At 53.2% G+C, this 22,185-nt stretch overlaps 2 protein-coding genes across 6 annotated transcripts in view; both read right to left on the bottom strand.

The window, feature by feature from the left end:
• The window catches only part of USP48 (ubiquitin specific peptidase 48), a 37,253-nt gene extending 17,946 nt beyond the window's left edge, over positions 1-19,307 (bottom strand). For 2 of the 5 annotated variants that reach the window (XR_009820229.1, XR_009820230.1), the window contains exons 1-12: positions 19,095-19,307; positions 18,370-18,490; positions 18,045-18,195; positions 16,674-16,801; positions 15,043-15,167; positions 14,278-14,386; positions 12,209-12,342; positions 11,910-11,992; positions 10,006-10,185; positions 6,989-7,114; positions 3,813-3,962; positions 523-723 (exon numbers count right to left, since the gene is read on the bottom strand). Coding sequence is in view for 2 of the 5 variants with exons in the window: in XM_062013142.1 (XP_061869126.1) it covers positions 523-723; positions 3,813-3,962; positions 6,989-7,114; positions 10,006-10,185; positions 11,910-11,992; positions 12,209-12,342; positions 14,278-14,386; positions 15,043-15,167; positions 16,674-16,801; positions 18,045-18,195; positions 18,370-18,490; positions 19,095-19,228 (1,642 nt within the window). In the remaining 3 variants the exon portion in view is untranslated. The remainder of the gene's footprint in view (positions 1-522; positions 724-3,812; positions 3,963-6,988; positions 7,115-10,005; positions 10,186-11,909; positions 11,993-12,208; positions 12,343-14,277; positions 14,387-15,042; positions 15,168-16,673; positions 16,802-18,044; positions 18,196-18,369; positions 18,491-19,094) is intronic. The other 3 variants (XM_062013142.1, XM_062013143.1, XR_009820228.1) reach the window with 2 other exon arrangements.
• Positions 19,308-21,417: 2,110 nt separating this feature from the next.
• Positions 21,418-22,185, bottom strand: part of HSPG2 (heparan sulfate proteoglycan 2) — a 52,153-nt gene continuing 51,385 nt past the window's right edge. Inside the window, 1 exon segment of the mRNA XM_062013255.1 lies at positions 21,418-21,967. Within this exon segment, the coding sequence (XP_061869239.1) occupies positions 21,418-21,967 (550 nt within the window).

The raw sequence follows: 22,185 nt of genomic DNA, 5'->3' as shown, positions 1-22,185 counted from the left end.
AGGACAGAGGTGAGATAGTGATTCTCTTGGTTCCTGCACATCTGTGCTGCTCTGGAACAAGGGAGAGGCAGCACAGATCCAGGCACTCCATGAAACACAGCACAGGCAGTTCCTGCAGGTGCTGGAGGCAGGGAAACTCGTTGTCAAAGGTCCAGGGGGTAGAATGTGCAAGCTTTGTTATTTTCTAGAATGAAACTTCATAAAACCATCCAAATACTATGGTTTTTAACTTCTGTGCAGCACTGTTTGCTCAGCAGCTCTTCCCTGCACAGCTCTTTTGGGTGTGAAGCAGCTCACCCCCAATCACACTGATTGTACCCCCTGGAATGATAATGGAACAAAGGGGTATTAAAATTCACCTGCCAATAACAGCTCGGTGCAAACGCTACATGGAGAAATGAAGTTATGATGACTTCAGAACAGAAGGCTCTGTTCTGAAGGGACCAGAACAAGGCCCTAAAACACATTCAGGACATGAGAATGTGAGACTTGGGAGAGGGCATTTGTAGCCCCAGACTTTACCATTCAGCCGGGGCCCTCCTCCGTATCTCCTGTAGAAGAAGTCAGCCACGTACTCCGATATTCTCTTCATGATGGGTATTTTATCTGGATGGAGTTTGCCATGTGAGCACAGGCAGGCTGTGTTATCTATAGGTTTGGGAGGAGTAGACTCATCCAGCCATTTCTGCAGCCATTCCAGAGAGATGAAGTCGTATGGAGAACCTGGAGGAGGGAAAAAACAGAGAGAAACAGCCCGTCCGTGTCACTAACAGACAAGGCAGCAGATGGTGTTTTCTAATGACTCTGATATTCAATGGTACTTTCAAAAATTAACAGCTATCACTGTTGATTACATCTCTGTGGTCCAAGTTTTCAAACATCTGATACAGCTTCTCCTGGCCAACTCTGGCACCTCCATAGCACAGCCCAAGGAGACAGAGCTGTGTGAACCCAAGATGTGCCAGAAGCAAGTGGTCATTTTGAATTGAAGGAAACAGTGAAGTGCTCCAGTCATAGAGCGATGGGGGTTGAAAGGGAGATTTAGAGCTCACCCAGTCCAACCCCGCTGCAGAAGCAGCTCCCACCTAGATCAGATCACACAGGAACGTGTCCAGGAGGGTCCTGAAGCCCTCCAAGGAAGGAGCCTCCACACCCTCCCTGGGCAGCCTGGGCCAGGGCTCCCTCACTGAAACAGTTTCTCCTTGTGTTTAAATGGAACTGTTTGTGTTCCAGCTTCATCCCATCACCCCTTGTTCTGCTGCTGGATACAATAGAAAAAAAAGTGCTGCCCCAACCTCCTGACACCCACCAGTGAGATATTTGTAACTATTAATGAGATCCCCCCTCAGTCTCCTCTTCTCCAGGCTGAACAGCCCCAGGTCCACAGCCTTTCCTGAGAAGGAAGATGCTCCAGTCCCCTGAGCATCTTGGTGGCCCTGCACTGGCCTCTCTCCAGCAGTTCCCTGTCTCTCTTGAACTGGAGAACCAAGAACTGGACACAGGACTCCAGATGAGGCCTCAGCAGGGCAGAATAGAGGGGAGCAGAACCTGCCTCTACCTGCTGCCCACACTCTTCTTGATGCATCCAAGCAGGAGTGCTTTCAGACTGTTAAGTCTTTAAGGGCTTATCAGAGTGCAGCTGAGGGAAGGGCAAAGTTTCCCTACTGCCCATCAAGAGCCAGGTATAATGGTTATGTTACAATGGTGCATTAAAGGCTCTTTCTACAGCAGAGTGAGCTCAGAGGGGTCAACTGAAACATAAAAGGCAACTACAGCAAAGAGATGAGGTTGGTGTTCACCCCATCCATTCAGCACCCAAAAACCTCAGCAGGTGTCTGGGCTGCTCTTACAAGTCCAGCTGAGGAACACTGACCTGTTTTAACATTTACAGTGCAAACAGAGACTCGCTCATATTTTTTAGCACGAGTGTGATTTTCTTTGACAGAGCAGCAGGCTCGCCCTTGTTTGCTGAAGGAGAAACACCTTACACAGAGCCAAGGTTCAAGAGCAGGGTAGTGTCTGCAGAAGCAGTGAAAGAGTTTTGGGTGAGACCCATCTATCGTGATACCAACAGCCAGTATCGATGTATCATCACCTTCTGCCAGAGGATTGGGAAAACAGGAGGAAATGAAACCCTCTGAAACCCAGGGGAAAGAAAAGTGGCCTTTGTTTCCATTCATCAAAATGGACACAAATCCTTCAACACTTCACACAAAGGAGCAAGAGAGAAGCTACAGGAAAACACTCTGTCCTGCAGCCTGTGCTGGCTCCTTCAAACCAGCCTTCAAACCCTCTTCTCTGCAGCACAAATCAGCAGCATTTTCATCTTACGCAACGCCATGGGAGACACAGCCCCGACCTCCAGAGAATTGCAGTGCTGTCAGAAATGGTTTGCCAGTTTGGGATGAAAGCTGCCTCTCCCAGAAAGGACCTTTTTTCTTTTCTTCCTTTCCCTTTTCTGGGGCACACTAAACAAAGCTGGCAGAAAATGCATCTGCGCAGCTGCAGCAAGAGGCTCCAGCTCCTGCGGGATTGGACTTGCAGCAGCTCTGGGATAACAGTGCCTTCAGCTGTGCCCAGGCTGTGCAGACAGCAAGTGCCCTCAGGGCAGCACTTCAGCTCTTGCCATCTTCAAACAAGGGCAGAGGAGCTTCATGTGCACCTCTAAAAAACACCTTTTTGAGCTTTATTCCTCCGTGGTGTTAGAAATGCCAAGAGCAAACTGTTCTGTTTCTGCTGAGGGGAAGAGAAAACACACTGGAGTTGTGCTTGCTGCTCTTTTTCAACAGTGACTCATGGCAGATTCATACCTCCACCACAACTTGGATTTAACAATGACATTTTAACTCTCCTCAGGCTTTGAGGAGACACAATGTTGAGCTGTGACAGTCTCCCATTTGTGAGCTAAGCAGCTGGGACCTGCAAACCTGGCTTCAGAAAATGAAGGGGCAGAGAGAAATGGACAGGAGCTGAGGAGTCTGGTGCTCAGCTACTCCAGTCTTGCTGCTTGCTCTGAGCATTGAGCAACAAGTCTGAAGAGTGAGGCAGCAAACACTGACAGGCTCCAGGACTCAACACATTTTAGAGTCTTTGCTTGCAAATATCCTGGAGTTTTTAGGAGATGCATGTAGTGGAGAGAAACAAAGAAAGTGCCTCTGCTCGCGTTTTGAGGGAGATAGGAGAGAAAAGCAAGGGAAGGGAATAAAAATCCTCGTGCTCAGACATGCCAAGGCAAGACACAAGGAGTAGCAGGAAAGGATTAACCCTAGTCACTCATCAGCTGGAATATGAAGCTTAGGCATGGGGCTTTGAAGCACTGCAGGGAGGAGTCAAATCCTTTTCTACCAGAGGTCAGGCATTCTTGTAATTAATTTAGATCAACAGCTCCTGAATTTGGCAATTTGAGACTGAGCCAGTTCCTCTGCTTCTGGATGCTACAGACTGCTAACGAGAGGAGCTGAGAGGAGCTGCTCACCAGACGGAAGCAAACAGTCACAGTGCATGGAAGCACAAAGGAGACTGACTGATGGGGAAGGAGGAGGAGGAGGAGAAGGGAATTAGTGATGCCAGAGGCCATGAGAATGAGCAAAAAAGGAGATAAATAGGTTCAGGCAGAAACACAAGAGAGGGAAAGCAAATCTCAAGCATGCACAGAGCAACAACGGACAGCAATCGCTTTTCTCTTCGAGGATACAGCTAACGCCTTCCAGCAAGGTGCTCAGAGCACAGAAGCAAGTTGTGGGTTAGTGACAACACATTACTGATCTTAACAATGGTTTACTACAAAAATACTACCACAATATCTTACAGACCAGCTTCAGCAGGTAACCTTTTGTAGAGCTCCTTCACCTCTTCGTGTTTGATTTTGCCCCTGGCCACACTCTGTTTGCGCATCTCGGCCATTTCATTGCACCACTCCTCAAACTTGCAGTTATCCCGCTCTACCAGCTCCTGCAGAAAAGCTGTTGGGAAAGAAGAAAGAGTAATCACTTCAAGGAAAAATGCCAATGATGTTAATAAGCCCTGCCATTGTTTATCTGCAAGCCTAAAAATTCCCCCATGCACTTAGTGACAGACGAGGTCCTTCCGAAAGCCAAGCTTGTTGCTGTCTCCAAGTAGATGATTTAAATCATAGAATCCCAGCGTGGTGGGGGTTGGAAAGGCCCTGCAGAGCTCATCCAGCCCAAGCCCCTGCTAAAGCAGGTTCCCCTGGTTCAGGGGGCACAGGAACGTGTCCAGGTGGGGTTGGAAACTCCTGAGAAGGAGCCTCCACACCCTCCCTGGGCAGCCTGGGCCAGGGCTCCCTCACCTCAGCATCAAAGGACTTTCTCCTCCTGTGCCAGTGGAACTTGTGTTCCAGTTTATGTCCATCATCCCTTGTCCTGTCATTGGACACTATAGAAAAAAAAAAGACTAACTCCATGCTCCTGACAAATACCTTTTAAACACTTGTAAGTGTTGCTGAGATCCCCCTGAGCTCAGGCTTCTCTTCCCCAGGCTGAACAGCCCCAGGGCTGCAGCCTTTCCTCCTCACACACATGTTCCAGCCCCTCAGCATCTTGCTGGCCCTGCACTGGCCTCTCTCCAGCAGTTCCCTGTCTCTCTGCAGCTGGGGAGCCCAGCACTGGCCACAGGACTCCAGATGAGGCCTCAGCAGGGCAGAGCAGAGGGGCAGCACAACCTCCCTGGCCCTGCTGCCCACACTGTCCTTGCTGCCCCCAGGCTGCCACTGGCCCCTTGCCCACGAGGGCACGTTGCTGCTCATGTTGAGTTTGTTCTCCCCCAGCACTGCCAGGTCTCTCTCCTGGAGCTGCTCTCCAGCAGGTCATCCCCAGCCTGTTGCTCATGGGCTTGTTCCTCCCCAGCTGCAGGACCCTGCACTTGCTCTTATTGAACCTCATGAGGTTCCTCTGTGCCCAGCTCTCAAGCCTGAGAGTTAGAACTGTCCCAGCAATACAACAGGGCCCAAAAAAATCATTAACTCAGGGTTGGTTGTTGCATTAAGAGAAACCCTTCACTTGCTAATGAGCCAACACAGAGCACTGGCAGTGGCACAGAGTGTGACGGGGTTTGGTGAGAGGCTGTGGAGCCAGAGCACAGTGGGACGCTTTGCTGCTCACTTTGATCCCTCCCTGCTCTTCCTCTTGCTCCAGATATTTGTTTGCCTCCTACCAAGAGCAGCTACTCTGTGCTGCCAAACTCCCAGCATTGCTGGGGAACAGAAAGAGCTTTTCACCCTAGGGATACACCTGAGGCTTGTAATCTCAAGGGTAACACATGACCTTGGTGAGAGGAGTCGAGCAAGTTGCAAAGCCAAGGGGAAAATGCCCTCAGGAGATGGGAGATAATCTGAAGCAGATCCCAGACAGAAAGATGAGGGAAATGGAATTTTTTGCTGTCACTGACGGAAAAAACCAGAAACAAACCAAATCTCAGCAGGAGGAAAAAAAAAACCCAGAGGATAAACCACTTCCCTCGCAGAGCTGGTGTAAGGGAGGGGCAAAGCACTACTTATCTGAAGCCATTTCCTAATTATCAGTCTTCTGAAGAGCTAAAAGATTTCCAGAAAGGTTAAAGGAGTACAATCCCCACCTTGGGTGAACACACAGCATTAAAACTCAACCAGCTTGACCCTCCTCCTTGAGGTCAGAGCCAAGTTATGTGTCTCTGCTGTCCCAGAAAAGCCACTTTTACCAGAATCAAAGCAAAATGCCTCAAATTTACAGTTGCATGAAACCTTCCCACAACCACAGGGCTCGAGTGCTGCCCTTCGCTCCCTGTTCCCTGGCAGGCTGCCACGGGAAACAAAGGCAACTGCTGGGCTGTGCAGGAATTTGGAGCTGGGTGGAGAGGCTTCTGTCGAGTTATTGTTTTGGGCAAAGGGGTAGGAGGAAAGGGGAGAGCAAGAGACTGAAAAGGCAGATCCGAGGAAGGAATGAACGCTGATTCCCAAAGCTGAGTGGCTCAGAGGGTGGTTTTAGCTGGAAGAAGTGTGGTGCTGTTATTAGGAGGAAGGGGGAAAGGTGTAGGATTTAGCCCCTCTGCACACAGACAACCTGAACGAGCAGCAGCGCTGCGAAGGGGCCACGCCACCTCGCTTGCTGGAAGAGGAACACACCTCCATCCTCATCAGCACCAGAGGCCTAATTAATATTTCTCATCTAGTAGCACACGAATGTGAAGCATCATTAAATCCAGGGGCCAAACCCACAGGGATTTCTGCCACCCCCAGTCATTCTGAAGCGAGACACAAACGTGCTCACACAGAACTCCCATTACGGGCTCCCATCCTCTTATTTTCACGTCGTTCATTCTTGATACAACAAAGATGAAGCATCTACAGAAGAAACCTGACATCTGTCAGCATTATTCACCTCCAACACAGCACGTGGCATTTAACCACACTGCTCTCTGAGTGGTTCCTGTGGGATCCTGGCTGCAGATCCCAGTGCTCCTGCTGCCACACGTGGCTCCCAGCGGGGTGAGCTCCCCCTCTAACCCCTTCCCACCTTGTCTCACTGGTTAATATCATAGAATCACAGCATGGTGGGGGTTGGAAGGGACCTTTAGAGATCATCCAGTCCAAACCCCCTGCAGAAGCAGGTCCCACCTAGATCAGGTCACACAGGAACATGTCCTGGGGTGGTTTTGAAGAGCTCCAAGGAAGGAGCCTCCACAGCCTGCCTGGGCCAGGGCTCCCTCACTCAAACACTGAAATAGGGGTTTTTTATGTTTAAATAGAACTTTTTGTGTTCCAGCTTCAAAGATGGTGAGGTCTGAGAAGGCACAGGAGGGAGATCATGAGGCTAACATGATTTAAGCACCTAGGAATGCCCTGAGGTTTCGCTGGTCACAACACTGAGTTGCCATACGGCACTTCCAGGGACACAAGGATGACACAAGGAGCTCCGAGCAAAACCCCAGCTCCTGGCTTGCCTGGAGCACCACAACACGAGACTGGAGGCTGAGAGAGTCAAAGTTCACTTACCTGGTACTTCAATTGTCAGAGACTTCTCCCTGGTTTGCAGCCTGTACACCAGCATGTAGGCGTTGCGGGAGCAGTGAGTCCCTTTCCCGCACTTGGGTTTCCGAGTCTGGGATTTGGAAGGTTCCGCTGCGGTGCAGAAGGTAAAAACACAATCAACACAGAGGCCTCACTTCCCAATCCTCCAGCAACGGGATGAGTTTGCCACCTAGCTGGTTTCCCTCTTCCCACTGCACTCTGCCAGGCCTCGTTTTGCCAAGCCCTGGGCTTGGCAGAAGCCAAAATTGTATCCCAAAGCAAGACCCAAATCCCTCTGGAATTTCTGGAGGGAGAATAAATCAAAGGGACTAAAATTAGGAGCCTGCTCCGAACCACCCTTTGGCAAGAGCCTCTCTTCTCTCCCCAATTAAACCTCACTGAGCCAAGAGCAGTTTGTGCATAAACATCTCCCTTCTGCCTCTTGTCCTGACACCAGAGTCAAATCCCTCAGGGAAAGAAAGTCTTGATGTACAGGTGACTGCACACGTGAAAATCAAACAGCACATGGCCTCCTGTTGGGCTAGAAAGCTTTCAGGGAGCAAATGGTCATTTCAGAGCAGCTGGAGGTGTGAGCTAAACTCCTGTCACTAGAATTGGCATTTCCAGGGAGACAAGCAAAGGGAAAAACACTTATCTACAGCTGCAGCTTCAAAATCAACTGGTTTGGGGCTTTTTTGGATGTGAAAAAAAGACAGGAAAACCCCTCCATAGGGGTCAAACTCTAAATGGAATGTCAAATATCAATAAAAGTGTTTGTCTTAGCAAATTCTGGGAACATCCCCATGTCTCTCCCACCACAGCAGCCAGGGGACTTCCTGCATGCTCTTACTTGCACTTTCTCCAAAGGCTGTGGCCCTGGGGCTGTTTAGTCTGGAGAAGGCTGTGGGGGAATCTCATTAATATTAACAATTATCTAAAGGGTGGGTGTCAGGAGGTTGGGGCAGCACCTTTTTTCTGTTGTATCCACTGACAGGACAAGGGGTGATGGGAAGAAGCTGGAACACAACAAGTTCCCCTGGCACAGGAGGAGAAGCTCCTTTGGTGCTGAGGTGAGGGAGCCCTGGCCCAGGCTGCCCAGGGAGGGTGTGGAGGCTCCTTCTCAGGAGGTTTCCAACCCCACCTGGACATGTTCCTGTGCCCCCTGAGCCACGGGAAGCTGCTTTAGCAGGGGCTGGATGAGCTCTAAAGGTCCCTTCCAACCCCCACCATTCTATGACTCTATGACTGCCATCTGCATGGTCAAGGCTACAGGCCTCTCCCCCACAGCAGCCCTCTGCTTTGTATTATCAACCTCATCCCGCTGCTGTTGTGTTCCTAACAAAGAAGAGCCTCAGTTTTGTTTGGACAAGGCAAAGAACATCAACACTGGATAAATATAAGAGGGCTCTCAGCTTAGAGAAGCTTCAAAACAGGCATTATTTCCACCCTCCAAGCAGCCCTGCACTTCAGCAAGAGCGCTGCCTTTCAGTTGAGCACAAACCCGTACGAGGTCGAAGCCACAGAGCTTTATTCACACCTTATTTTGCTACACTGGGTAACTCAAGAGATTAAAAAGAAAGGCTGAGAAGTTCTTGTTTCCTTTCAGGGCTTATTTTTCTGTCTCACACCACTAGATGTCTGACGAGCTTCACAGTTGGGCTGGAAGCAAGGCATTGGCAGCCAGAGACAGGCTGACAGAGACAGGCAGCGAGCGCTACAGACATCAGGATCAAACACAGGGAAGATGAACTTGCAAGAGAGATGAAGAAGGAAGCAGCACCACACAAAAGTGTGAAGGGAAGGAAAGGGGAGCAGGAGGCTCCAGCTTGAGGGAGTGCTCAGGCTGCTGTGGCTTTACAACACAGAGAGAGCAAATGCATCTGAGGGTATCTTTTCATGAAGCTGTTATTTAGGGATGCTTTGAAGGAAGGTGAGGTTTCATCAAGCCCAGCTGTGGCAAAGCACAAGTGTCCTGGTGGGCTGGTGTTTCCTGGAACGGATTGCTCACAACAGCAATGACATTTCTGGCATTAGCTTCCCTGTTTCCTGATACTGCAAAGAGTGCTGTGCTAAGGAACACTGAGCAACTGCAAATCCCAGTGCTCAGAACACTTATTTAATGGCACCTATTTAAGCCACTCCTATATATCAACGGCACAAGAAACCTGCAGGTCCAGCCTCAGCCCCAGAAACCCAGACCCTGCCATGTCTAGGGAACATGGTTCTCTGGGCACCACCAGCACAAGATGAGCTGATGAGAGTAGAAGAGGGCAAAGAAGCAAAAAGTGCAAGGTAAAGGCAGTTCCAAAAGCATTATTTGCATCAAGATTTTTCATAGGGATTCTCTGCTGCCTTTGAGAAAACATCTTTTAAAAAAACCCTTTAAAAACTCCTTTACTGTAAAGGTGAGGGAGCCCTGGCCCAGGCTGCCCAGGGAAGGTGTGGAGGCTCCTTCTCAGGAGGTTTCCAACCCCACCTGGACACGTTGCTGTGCCCCCTCATCAAGGGGAACCTGCTTTAGCAGAGGGTTGGGCTGAATGAGCTCTGCAGGGCCCTTCCCACCCTCACCATCCTGAGGTTCTGTGACCTCAGTGCAAATAAAAACATAACATGCTAAGGAAAATGAAAGTGGTTGTGCTATCAGTTCCTCAGCCTCCTTTTTGTACACCAGCCAAGGAAGCAACAACATGCCTGTTCCATCCCGATAGGCAACTGCTGCCTGAGTTATCAGCAGCTTATCTGCCACGTGGCAGGAGAAATACGAGAGGAACTGATCACGAGGTGCAAGAAAACACCCACACAGGGCTGCAGGGAAGAAAATCTGGCTGCAATCAAAAGAAGTGCTGTTGGGAGTATCACTCCTAAGATGCCACAGCACGTGTGGGAGCACTTTAAGGGGCTCTAAGAGGGCTCGGGGAGTTTTTCAGCCTCCGTGGTTTTGGTGGTGAGAAAACAATAAAGAGAGTTATTTTAAAAGGGCACTCACAACTTAAAGGTTTTACCTAGATCTTCCTCAATCCCCAACTGCAGTTTCTTCCCTTCCATCTTTTCTATGTCCTCGTCGTTGAACTTGTACCACTCGCCCGTCTGCGGGTCCTTCACGTGGGCGATGTAGTGGCCGGAGTAGGCGCTGACGCCGCGGTGGATGAGGACGGCGCTCAGCTCGTACACGTACACACCGTCTGGAAGGGAAGCAGAGGGTAAAGATAGTGCTCTGGGTGGAAGCAGCATAGATCTGAATTAGTTGAAGGAAAGAAGGCAGAGGGTTGTGATTAATGGGGAAGGGTTTAGTTGGAGGTCTGTGTCTAGTGGAGTCCCTCAGGGGTCGGTGCTGGGACTGGTGCTGTTCAATCTATGCATTAATGACCTTGCTGAGGGAACAGAGGCACTGGCAGCAAGTTTGCTGAGGACACTAAACTGGGAGGAGTGGTTGACACCTCAGAAGGCTGTGCTGCCATTCAATGAGATCGGGACAGGCTGGAGAGCTGGGCAGAGAGAAATCTAATGACATTCAACCAGGGCAAGTGCAGAGTCTGGCATCTGGGAAAGAACAACCCCATGGACCAGCAGAGGCTGGGGAATGAACTGTTAGAGAGTAGGACAGGAGAAAGGGAGCTGGGAGTGCTGGTGGGCAGCAGGATGAGCCTGAGCCACCAATGTACCCTCATGGGCAAGAGGCCAATGGCATCCTGGGCTGGGTTAGAAGGGCTGTGGGCAGTAGGTCAGAGAGGTTCTGCTCCCCCTCTGCTCTGTCGTCCCGAGACCACATATGGGATATTGTGCCCAGCTCTGGGCCCCTCAGTTGCAGAAGGACAGGGAGCTGCTAGAGAGAGTTCAGTGCAGGGCCACAGAAATGCTGGAGTGGAGCATCTGCCTTGTGATGAAAGGCTGAGGGAGCTGGGGCTCTGCAGCTTGGAGAAGAGACTGAGGGGTGAGCTCATTCATGTTACAGATGCATCAAGGGTGGGTGTGAGGAGGCTGGAGCCAGGCTGTGCTCAGGGATGCCAATGACAGGACAAGGGGCAACGGGCACAAGCTGGAACAGAAGAGGTTCCAAAGCAACACAAGGAGGAATTTGTTCCCTGTTGAGGTGAGGGAGCCCTGGCAGGGGCTGCCCAGATGGGCTGTGGAGGCTCCTTCTCTGGAGACATTCCAACCCAGCTGGATGAGTCCCTGTGTGCCCTGCTCTAGGGGGTCCTGCTCTGGCAGGGGGTTGCACTGGATGAGCTTTCCACGTCCCTTCCAACCCTGCAGATTCTGTGATCTGTTTCTTATCAAGTTCTTCACCCCTTTTCACAAGGCAGCTGGATACTGCTCTTGGGTCTACTAGGTTGTGCTTCCCACAAACATGGGGCTTCCAACAACCCTTGGCATCATTTTTCCCTAATAATGCTCAGAGGCATCTCTCTTCCAAGTCAGAGGCACAAGCCAACAAGGAACTCCATTTAATTCACAAAGGAGAAGTTCCAATTTTCACATCTGGGATCAAATAACCTCTTGCAAGGGTGAAGGCTCTGACTTCAACAGAGCTGTTCCCCAGTCAGACAAAGGACCATGAAGTCCTAGGGGGTAAAAAAAGAGCCAGCAGACTCCTGGCAGCAATGAAGACTAACAGCTGCCTGGGCTGCACAGCCAGACCAAAGGAAGCAGCTACCATCCTCAGCACTCCAAGGAGACCACATCTGCAATCCTAAATCCAGTTTTGGGTTCCCACTACTACAGGATGTTTAGAGATGAGCAAGGCCAGAAGTGGTACGTAAAAATATAGGGGCTGGAGCACTTGTCTTAGGAGAAGGATTAAGAAAACTGGGCTTGTTTAGTCTGGAGAAGATGAGGCTTAGGGGGGACCTCTCATCTGCTGAGGGGCAGTGGGTAAAGTTAAACAAACACAGCACACAAAACTCACTTGTTTGTTCCATAAAAGGCTCCATGTCAAGCAGCTCAGAGAAGCCAATGTAGGTGTTCAGCTTCTTCTTATGGCCAGTTTGTCTGTGTGGAGGCAAAGCTTCAGTTTAGGAGAGAGCAGTAACAGTTCCCACTTCAACCCCCTTTGAAACCCACTCAGCATCCCCAGAGAAGCTCAGGCACTCCCTGAATCCTCAGCCTCTCAAATCAACACAGAAAGAGCCAAGCAGATGAACTCTCAAAGAGCTCCCTCACAACCCAGGGCACTTGCACAGCACGTGCTGCAGCCAGAGGCTTTACCTGTCGAACACGAAACGCATCAGCTGCAGGTTGAGGGTGCAGGGAAGACTCAGCAGCCTGATCTTCCTCGTGGCATTCTGCTTACTCTGACAAGTTTCACAAAAGTAACGATTGTCTCCTTCTAACTTTTCTTCCTGAGTGGGGAGGGGAGGCAGAAAGAACAGGTTGATATTGAAAAAGCCACCAGTGAGAGCTACTCAGCAACTGGAGACTGAAAAGCATGGAAATCAGTTTAAAAGTCTCTATGCAGATGCTCTGCAAACTACAGCAGTGCCCTTTTGGCTGGGAAAGACCTTTAAACCCAAGCCCTGCCCTCAGCCTGCCCAGCCCAGCACTGACCCACAGCCCTCAGCACCTCAGCTCCACGCCTTTGGGATCCCTCCAGGGCTGGGCACTCCCCCAGCTCCCTGGGCAGCCTGGCACAGGGGCTCACACCCCTCTCAGGGAAACAGTTCTGCCTCAGCTCCAGCCTCAACCTCCCCTGGGGCAGCTGCAGCCCATTTCCCCTTGTCCTGTCATTCATGGCTGGGGAGCAGAGCCCGACCCCCAGCTCCCTGCAGGGGAGTGTCAGAGTGCTCCTGGCTGCCCTCAGCCTCCTCTTCTCCAGGCTCAACACTCCCATTCCCTCAGCCCCTCCCCAGCAGTGCTCCAGCAGTGCTCCAGCCCCTTCCCCAGCTCTGTGCCCCCCTGGCCATGCTCCAGCCCCTCAGTGTTTTTCTTGTAGTGAGGATCCCAAACTACCTCTCTGTTAATGATGCACACTAATAAAGGTGCTTTATTAGTAAAGTGATGCACACTAATAAAGGTGCTACAGCACAGCCATAGTAAGCTGCCATCAGCTGAAGGCAAATTTTAGACAAATCCAGCCTTATTGCTAACTGTCCTGTTGCTGTCAGGAGAGCTCCCTGCATGACTGAGCTGGTTTATACCAACAAGGGCTCTGAAAATCATTAAATCACCCTTTTATGAGCTCTCATGAACCAAGTTAATGTAAAGCCACGTTTTAGCCTAGAAACTACAACCTTCATGCTCAGCCACACTAACATCAGAGTCACAAAACCACAAACAATCCCAGCAGGGTGGGGGTTGGAAGGGCCCTGCAGAGCTGCTCCAGCCCCAGCCCCTGCTCAAGCAGCTTCCCCTGGCTCAGGGGGCACAGGAACGTGTCCAGGTGGGGTTGGAAACCTCCTGAGGAGCCTCCACACCCTCCCTGGGCAGCCTGGGCCAGGGCTCCCTCACCCTTACATCACCTCACCAGTCACCATCTATGGTAACAAAGATCTAACAGCACAATGAGGCCAGAGGAGAACTCTCCTAAAACAAGGTCACCGTGTTGGTTCAGTTGAAGCAGCCAAACTTGAAGTTCCTCCTTTCAGGATTTTAACAGGTGTACACAAACCAGTCTGTTTTGTTCCTAGCAGACCTGCCACAAGCAGGGCAACCGGTCTGCTGAGAGCATCAGCTGCCCAACCACTCACTCAGCTTAGAGTCACATTTCAGGTTAGTTCTGTCCTAAATATTTTTAGCTGAATCCACATCTCTCAACCTTTAACATGCCGGATCTTAACTTCAGATCTAGGCAAATTCTCAAGTTCAATTAAGAGCACTTGCAGCTGTTCTTGCAGCTATTCCCAGCCCTCCCCAGGATTTTTGAGAGCAGGGAATGTCTCCTGTTGCTATGCAGATGAGCATTGATATAGAACAGCCACCCTCCCTCCCGTGCTACCCATGACAAAGCCCTCAAGGACTCCTCTCTCAAGACTTTGAGGACTTTTTCTCAACTTTGCTGGGAAAGTATTTTGAATTAAGACATAACTTCCAAGTGTTTTTTAAAGCCAGAACATGCCCATGAGCTACATTCTGCTCTGGAGCCACTCCTCACTCCCATCACTCAAGCCTCATTTTTTAGGGGCTGGCAGAAAAAACAACATTTCCTTTTGGATGCATCTCAGTGAGATCACACAGTGTCTTTACTCTGATAGTAACCTCCAAGTCAATTGACCTTGAAGTGTTAATTGAAGGAAGGAATTAAAAACACCTTGGGGAGTCAAAAACCAATGTGCTTGTACCTTAAGAAATTCTGTTATGCAGTCTGTCAGCTGCTTGTGCCCTTGGATGTTTAACTCCAGCTCATAAAACTTAGACACGAGTTTGGACTCTCTGCCACACTGGTTACAACTAGGATTTTAAAAAGAAAAAGACCAGAAACATTAGTACAGTTCAGTGATTCACATGTATGAATTCCCCAGCCAACTAGTGAAGTACTCCCTGACCTATAAAAGTAGGAGAAAGAGTGAGGTTGGTGTTAATAGGGTTCACACCTCTACACCACAAAAACTCTCTGAGAAGGTGTGAATGGAGTAATAGGATCTATGAGGAGCAGCTGCTTCCAACTCACACCATTTTAGCCTTGAGAACACAGGAATGAAGCTGTGACACCCAAGCCCCATTTTCTAGCAGGACTTCACATTCCACTAACTCATTTGCAGGTTGAATTGGTAAATTTTGATTAAAAGCTTCAAAGCAGCTGGTGAAATACAGTAACACTGTGCAGGCAGCACCAGGAAACCTAAAAGCTAAGGAACCTCTAACAACAAGTGTTTCAGCAGAAGCTTACCTGCCTGCTCTGGTGGATCTGTCTGATCTAGGAGGGATCTTTCATAGAATCATGGTGGGGGTTGGGAAGGACCTTTAGAGCTCAAGCATTCCAACCCCCCTGCCAAAGCAGGTCCCACCTAGATCAGGTCACACAGGAACTAACCCCTTTCCCTCCTTCAAATTCTTCATGTAAATGTCTCCCCCAACAAAGTTCTTCCCAAAGCCCCAGTACTCACACTGTGACATAGGCATATTCTCCACAGAATTGCTTTTGCACTATGTTTCGAACATCTGGGTTTTTTTGTTTGGATAAAGTGTCTTCCAGCAGTGACATGAAGAGTTTTGAAAACTCCTGGGCATCCTAGAAAAGCAAAGTGAGGCTGTTACCAAAGCACAAAGCTCAACCATGGTGTTCATTTACTGCAAGTTACCCACAGCCCCTTCCACACAGGCCGCTCCCAGGCTCTGGCATGTGCTGAATAGAAGGGGAAAAAAAACTAAACCCAAAAAGATCAGTCAGGAGGACTAAAGGAAAAGAGGAATTTGCCTAAAAGGAGTGTGAGGCCCTCAGTGTGAGTTAGGCTGGCTCCCAGCCAGCCCTGCCGGGTGGTTTGACTTCTGCCTTGCTCCTTGCAGGGCTCTGGAAGACAAAAAAGCCCAAACTGCTCCTGCAGAGCTTTCCATTCCCCTACTGCTGGTTTTTCACAGCTTGGCATGCAAGACCAGCTGCCCATGGTGGTGTTAGGAGGTGAGAAGAAAAACAGAAACCCCTTCAAAATGAGATGGTGCCCTGGGGACTTGGCCCTTCCAGCAGTGCTCAGGAGCTTCCCCACACTCATCCTGGGGCCTTCCTCTCCCACCTTGGCTTTCCTTTGCTCTCCCCTTCTGAAACAAATGGGTCTTGGCCTCTCCCATCTGTTCTTCAGTATCACCAGTCAGCAGTGACTGCTTCATTACCCTTATGCACCCTCAGAGAATCGTTTTGGTTGGAAATGCCCTTGAAGCTGCTGCAGTCCCAGCCCTGCCCTCACCCTGCCCAGCCCAGTTCTGACCCACAGCACCTCAGCTCCATGGCTTTGGGATCCCTCCAGGGCTGGGCACTCCCCCAGCTCCCTGGGCAGCCTGGCACAGGGGCTCACACCCCTCTGAGGGAAACAGTTCTGCCTCAGCTCCAACCTCAACCTCCCCTGGGGCAACTGCAGCCAATTTCCTCTTGTCCTAGCACTCATTACTTGGAAGCAGAGTGTGACCCCCAGCTCCCCACAGCCTCCTGTCAGGGAGTTGCAGAGAGATCATGTCTCCTCTCAGCCCCCTCTTCTTCAGACTAAACACCCCCAGGGCCCTCAGCTGTTCCTCAATCCTCTCAAGGAAACACACATCAGCACTTGGCCTCTTCCTCCAACTAGTGCAATTCCAAGCCCTGGCCTTCTCTCAAGCCCCACAGGACCCAGCTGCAGCCCTCACCCCTCACTAACCACACTGTCCCAGCCCCACATGCTGTATTGCACCCTGGTTGGCTTCTGGTGACCTCGCTAAATGTCTTAGAGTCTAGTAACATTCTCACCCTGCAAGAGCCCTTCAACTCCTGATGAACTGTCCACCTGGGAGGAGCAGACCCTTGTGAAAGGGTCCTCCTGGCAGCTTCAGCTCTTACCCCACACAGTGCTGGGCTCGAGCAGGTACTAACAACACTCCCAGTCCCCATCTCACCGCTCCCCTGAGCTCCCTCTTGATCCCCCCACCAACGGGAATAGCCCAGGGCACTGCTTCTCCCTCTGCACCCAGCTCAGAGACGTTAAAATAACAGAAAGGGGCAGTTTCATGCTGCTTTAAAGATGATTACCCAAGGGGTCCAGCTCCAACCTACCTGCTGCTGCCCCGTGTCCAGGCCCAGCGCTTTGACGAACCCCGAGGGATCGATGTATCGCCTTTTGCTGTTCTGCAGCAAGGCAAACAAGTACTGGAGGTGCTCACAAATGGTCTGAGGCTCATAGTCTATTAAAAAGAAACACCACAACACCACACACCCAACAAGTTGCACAAGTTACAGGCAGTAATTCAAGGCAAGAGAGAATTGTTCCCAGGAATTGCTGTGTGCTTTCTTTGCAGGGCTAAGTTGGGTGATGGGGAATGGTCTGGGTTTTAAAAGCTGTTTGAAATCACTGTGAGAAATGAAGTGGCTCATGTCAGTGATGACAACAAAGTCCTGTCAAACACCACAGAATCATTTAGGCTAGAAAAGACCTGTATGGTCACTGAGTCCAACCATAAAGGTCCCACCGTGCCCAGCAGGAGCTGTGAGGGAACAGCTCAAGCAGTGAGTGCCTATTACCCTGTTACAACGGTTTCTTCCCTACCCTACATGGCAAAATGTGCTTCAAAAACACCATAAAAAACAGGAACAGAAGAAATCAGGTGGGTGCCCTGATGCAGAGCACCTACAGCATTGTACCATACCTAAAGGTACATCACCTGAGGCTGCAACCAGGGACCTCAATCTTCACCCTCCCATGGGATAAGGGCGGCCCTATAGTAGCAAAGACCAGCCTCAACTTCCAGCACCAGCATTAATCCAGGTTGGGAAGCAGCCTGGCAAGAGACAAACCCAAATCTGACTTTTCAAGCAAATTGGATGGCTCTGATCTAAGGAATGAAATTCAGATAAAGGTTGGTTTGTTCCCAAGTGAGTGGCTATAGCTTCACACATCCATTCTCCCACTAAACATCATCCCAAAGCTGATGCCAGCCTGTGAAACTGGAGAACATTTTGACAGAACTTCAGGCAATGAAGCTGGGGAAAGGGCTGGAGCACAAGTCTGATAGGGAGCAGCTGAGGGAATGGGGGTGTGAGAAGAAGAATGGGTGAGGAGGCTGAGGGAGGACATGAGCATTCTCTGCAACTCCCTGACAGGAGGCTGCAGGGAACTGGGGGTCAATCTCTGCTCCCATGTGACAGGCCAAGAGGAAATGGGCTGCAGTTGCCCCAGGGGAGGTTGAGGTTGGAGCTGAGGCAGAACTGTTTCCCTGAGAGGGGTGTCAGCCCCTTTGCCAGGCTGCCCAGGGAGCTGGGGGAGTGCCCAGCCCTGGAGGGATCCCAAAGCTGTGGAGCTGAGGGCTTAGTGGTGGGCTGGGCAGGGTGAGGAGACTCAATCAGCTTAAAGGTCTTATCCAACCAAAATGATTCTGATTTAAAACGAGCAAAAGCCTTCCCATGGGTGCCAGGGGACCTTCCACCCACCTTTGTCTTTGGGGATGCCCTCCCTGGCCGTGCTGCAGGTGCTGGCACACAAGTAGAGGGCTTGCCTGAGCTCCAAGTTAAGAAACCACATCTGCAAGAAAGTGTTGACGTAGCAGGTGGCGCCGAGGTTCGTTAAGCCCACAAACGCGTTCTGGCATGAGACAGAAAGCAACAGCGGTCACTGGCCAAATCCTGCACTCAGGGCAGCCACTTGCTGGCTGTTTGCAAGGCAAACACTGGACACACAGCCACATCCCCTCGTCCCCATCTTCTCCCAGGAAGCAGGAAAGGGAGGAGATGCCTGTTTTGGGGACACACGTGTTACCTTCTTGCGGCGCTCGCAGTTGGGGTCGTCGATGTTGTGGAAGCTGTTCTCGTCTATCTCCCCCAGCCAGACGTGCTCCCCGATGCCCACCAGGCAGTTTGGGTTCCCCCGACAGTTCCTCCTGCAGAACCCAACTGTCACCCCCATGGAAAGGACACTGCTGTCCCTTGGGACACATACACACACACACACACACACACACACACTGTGGGGGATGAGAACAAGGAGGAGCTCATAATGTGAACTAGAGTTAACAGGGTGGGACATTGGTCCCTCAGCCCCCTCAAAAACAGTGGTTATGGATGAACAAGGTGATGGAGAACTAGGAGGGGGAGGGAAGGGGGACCCTGGAGGACTTGGGGAGGACTCCTACATTTGGGGAGCCAGGCAGGGAGAGGCGTCCCCCATAAGGGGATCCCCTACATCTGGGGAGCCAGGCAGAGAGAGAATTCCCTCAAACCCGGGTAAGGGGGAGCCCCAAGAAGGGCAAGGTGACTCCCACGGCCGCTGAGGGGCCCCGGCAGCGCGAGGTGCTTCTCCGGCCCCACGGGAGGGAGCAGGAACGCGGCCCTGCCACCCCGGCGCTGGGGGCGAGGGCCCGAGGGAAGGGAACGGGGGACTCCCCGGAGCCCGACGCCGAGCGCGGGTTGGGGGGCGGGGGAGGGGGCGGGTGCGGGGTCCCCGAGGGCGCGGGCACGGCGGGCAGGGGGCCGCGGGGCCGGTACCGGCAGGCGCCGCGCTGGCAGGGCTCCAGCCGGACGCGGTAGGCCGCCTCGATGTGCTCCTGCGCCACCGCCTCGGGCGGCACCGTCTCGGTCCAGCGCCACGCCGCCTTCTCCAGCTGCAGGCGCGGCGCCATGGCGGCCGCGGGCCCGGTGGCGCTGCCGGGGGCTGTGCTGCGCTGCCGGTGGCGCTGCCGCCGCTGCCCCGCTGCCGCCGCCCCGGCCCGGCCCGGCCCGGCCCCTCCCGCCGCCGCCGCCGCCGCCGCCCTCAGCGCCGCTGACGCCACGCGCGCGACGGGCGGTGGGCGCGGGGCGTGACGGGAACGGGCCGCGACGGGCACGGGGCCGCCCCGCGCAGCGCCCCCCAGCGGCCGGCAGGAACCCGCCCCACAGCCCGCGGACACCCCGCGGACACCCCATGGACACCCCACACACACCCCACGGACACCCCACGCACACCCCATGGACACCGCATGGACACCGCATGGACACCCCGCGGACACCGCATGGATACCCCATGGACACCCCATGGACACCCCGCGGACACCTCGCAGACACCCCATGGACACCCCATGGACACCCCATGGACACCCCGCGGACACCCCGCGGACACCCCATGGACACCCCATGGACACCCCATGGACACCGCATGGACACCCCATGGACACCGCATGGACATCCCATGGACACCCCGCGGACACCCCGCGGACACCCCATGGACACCCCATGGACACCGCATGGACACCGCATGGACACCCCATGGACACCCCACGGACACCCCACGGACACCCCATGGACACCCCATGGACACCGCATGGACACCGCATGGACACCCCATGGACACCGCATGGACACCCCACGGACACCCCATGGACACCCCATGGACACCGCATGGACACCGCATGGACATCCCATGGACACCCCGCGGACACCCCGCGGACACCCCATGGACACCCCATGGACACCGCATGGACACCGCATGGACACCCCATGGACACCCCACGGACACCCCACGGACACCCCATGGACACCCCATGGACACCGCATGGACACCGCATGGACACCCCACGGACACCCCACGGACACCCCGCGGACACCGCATGGACACCCCATGGACACCCCACACACACCCCATAGACACCCCCATGGTCACCCCATAGACACCCCATGGACACCCCACACACAACTCATAGACACTCCCATGGACACCCCATGGACACCCCATACATACCCAATACACACCCCACACACACCCCATGGACACCCCATAGACATCTCATAGACACCTCACAGACACCCCACGGATCATCATAGAATCATAGAATGGTGGGGTTGGAAGGGACCTTCAGAGCTCATCCAGTCCAACTCCCTGCAGAAGCAGCTCCCACCTAGATCAGGTCACACAGGAACGTGTCCAGGGGGGTCTTGAAGAGCTCCAAGGAAGGAGCCTCCACACCCTCCCTGGGCAGCCTGGGCCAGGGCTCCCTCACCCCAACACTGACACAGTTTCGACTTATCTTTAAATGGAACTTGTTGTGTTCCCTTGATCATCTTGGTGTCCCTGTGCTCAACTCTCCAGCAGTTCCCTGTGTCTCTGCAGCTGAGGAGCCCAGAACTGGCCACAGGACTCCAGATGAGGCCTCAGCAGGGCAGAGTAGAAGGGGAGAAGAACCTCCCTTGACCTGCTGCCCACACTCTTCTTGATGCATCCCAGGCTGCCATTGGCTTCTTGCCCACAAGGGCACATTGCTGGCTCATATTTAGTTTATTATCAATCAGCACTGCCAGGTCTCTCTCCTGGAGCTGCTCTCCAGCAGGTCACCCCCAGCCTGTGCTGGTGCATGGGGTTGTTCCTTCCCAGATGCAGGACCCTGCACTTGTCCTTGTTGAACCTCATGAGGTTCCTCTCAGCCGGTCAAGATCCCGCTGACTGGCAGCTCAGCCTCTGGTGAACCAGCCAGTGCTCCCAGTTTGGTGCCAGCAGGGAACTTGCTGAGGGTCCCTCTGTGCCCTCATCCAGGGGGTTGATGAAGATGTTGAGCCAGACCGGCCCCAGAACCCATCCCTGTGGAACTCCACTGGCCACAGGCCTCCAACTCGACTCTGTGCCATTGATCCCCCCCTCTGGGCTCTGTCATTCAGCAGCTCTCCATCCACCTCACTGTCCACTCATCCATATCTAACCCTGCCCCCCCAAATAAGCCATCCTGTACCCCCACACCCCCCGCCCCCTGTACAGGCCCCCCTGGACCCCATAACCCCCAGTATAGGCTATACCACACCCCCAAGCCCTCATACCCCCCCTCATCACCCCCCTCACGAATCCTCACACTGTATCCCCCAGACCCCCCACACCACCCCCCCTTCCCCTGGCACAGCCCCCCCAAAACACGACACCCACACTGGTTGTCTCTCCTTTAATAGCCGTCCCTGCAGGGGTCCCCCCATTGTCCCTCCTGCCTCCCCCCACACCCCCCTGACCCCGGGGGGCACCCAGGCGGCCCGGCCGCCCCGGCACAGTCTGGGGGGGCCGGGGGGTGTGTGTGTGTGGGGGGGATGTGGGTGTAAACATTTCTGGGGGTCCCGGCCCCCTTCCCCCCAAGTCCTCCTGGGGCAGCGAAGCACCGTTTTCCTCGTGGCTTGTGTGGGGGTTTTCTTTTGGAAAATGATAAAATTGACCAAATTCCCCCCCAAATATATTCTGGGGGGAGTTAGGCAGGGCAGGGGGGGGCCGGGGAGCCCCCCACCCGCGCCGTGCCGCAGGTCGATGGGGTGCCGGGGGATCCCGGCCGATGCCAGCACCAGGCCCCGCAGGCAGCCGCTGAGCCCGGAGGGGAACTTGCCGGCCGTCAGGCTGCGGGGGTCCGGGGCACCGCCTGCGGGGGACATGGGGGGACATGGGGGGGACACGGGGGGTGTGGGGCACCCACTGCGCTCACCCCTGTCCAGCTCGTGTCCATCAAGTGCCCCCTGTCCCGTGTTCCCCTCCAGTGTCTGTTCTGTGCCCCATCAAGAGAGCCGGGACTGTGTCCCAGCCCATGTCCCCTCCTCTGTCCCTCTGTCCCCTCTCGTGTCTTGGCTTGAGTCTCATGGA

Source organism: Colius striatus, chromosome 21 (assembly GCF_028858725.1).
Source record: "Colius striatus isolate bColStr4 chromosome 21, bColStr4.1.hap1, whole genome shotgun sequence".
In the NCBI taxonomy this organism is placed as follows: domain Eukaryota; kingdom Metazoa; phylum Chordata; class Aves; order Coliiformes; family Coliidae; genus Colius; species Colius striatus.
This window is presented reverse-complemented; position numbering and strand designations above follow the sequence as displayed.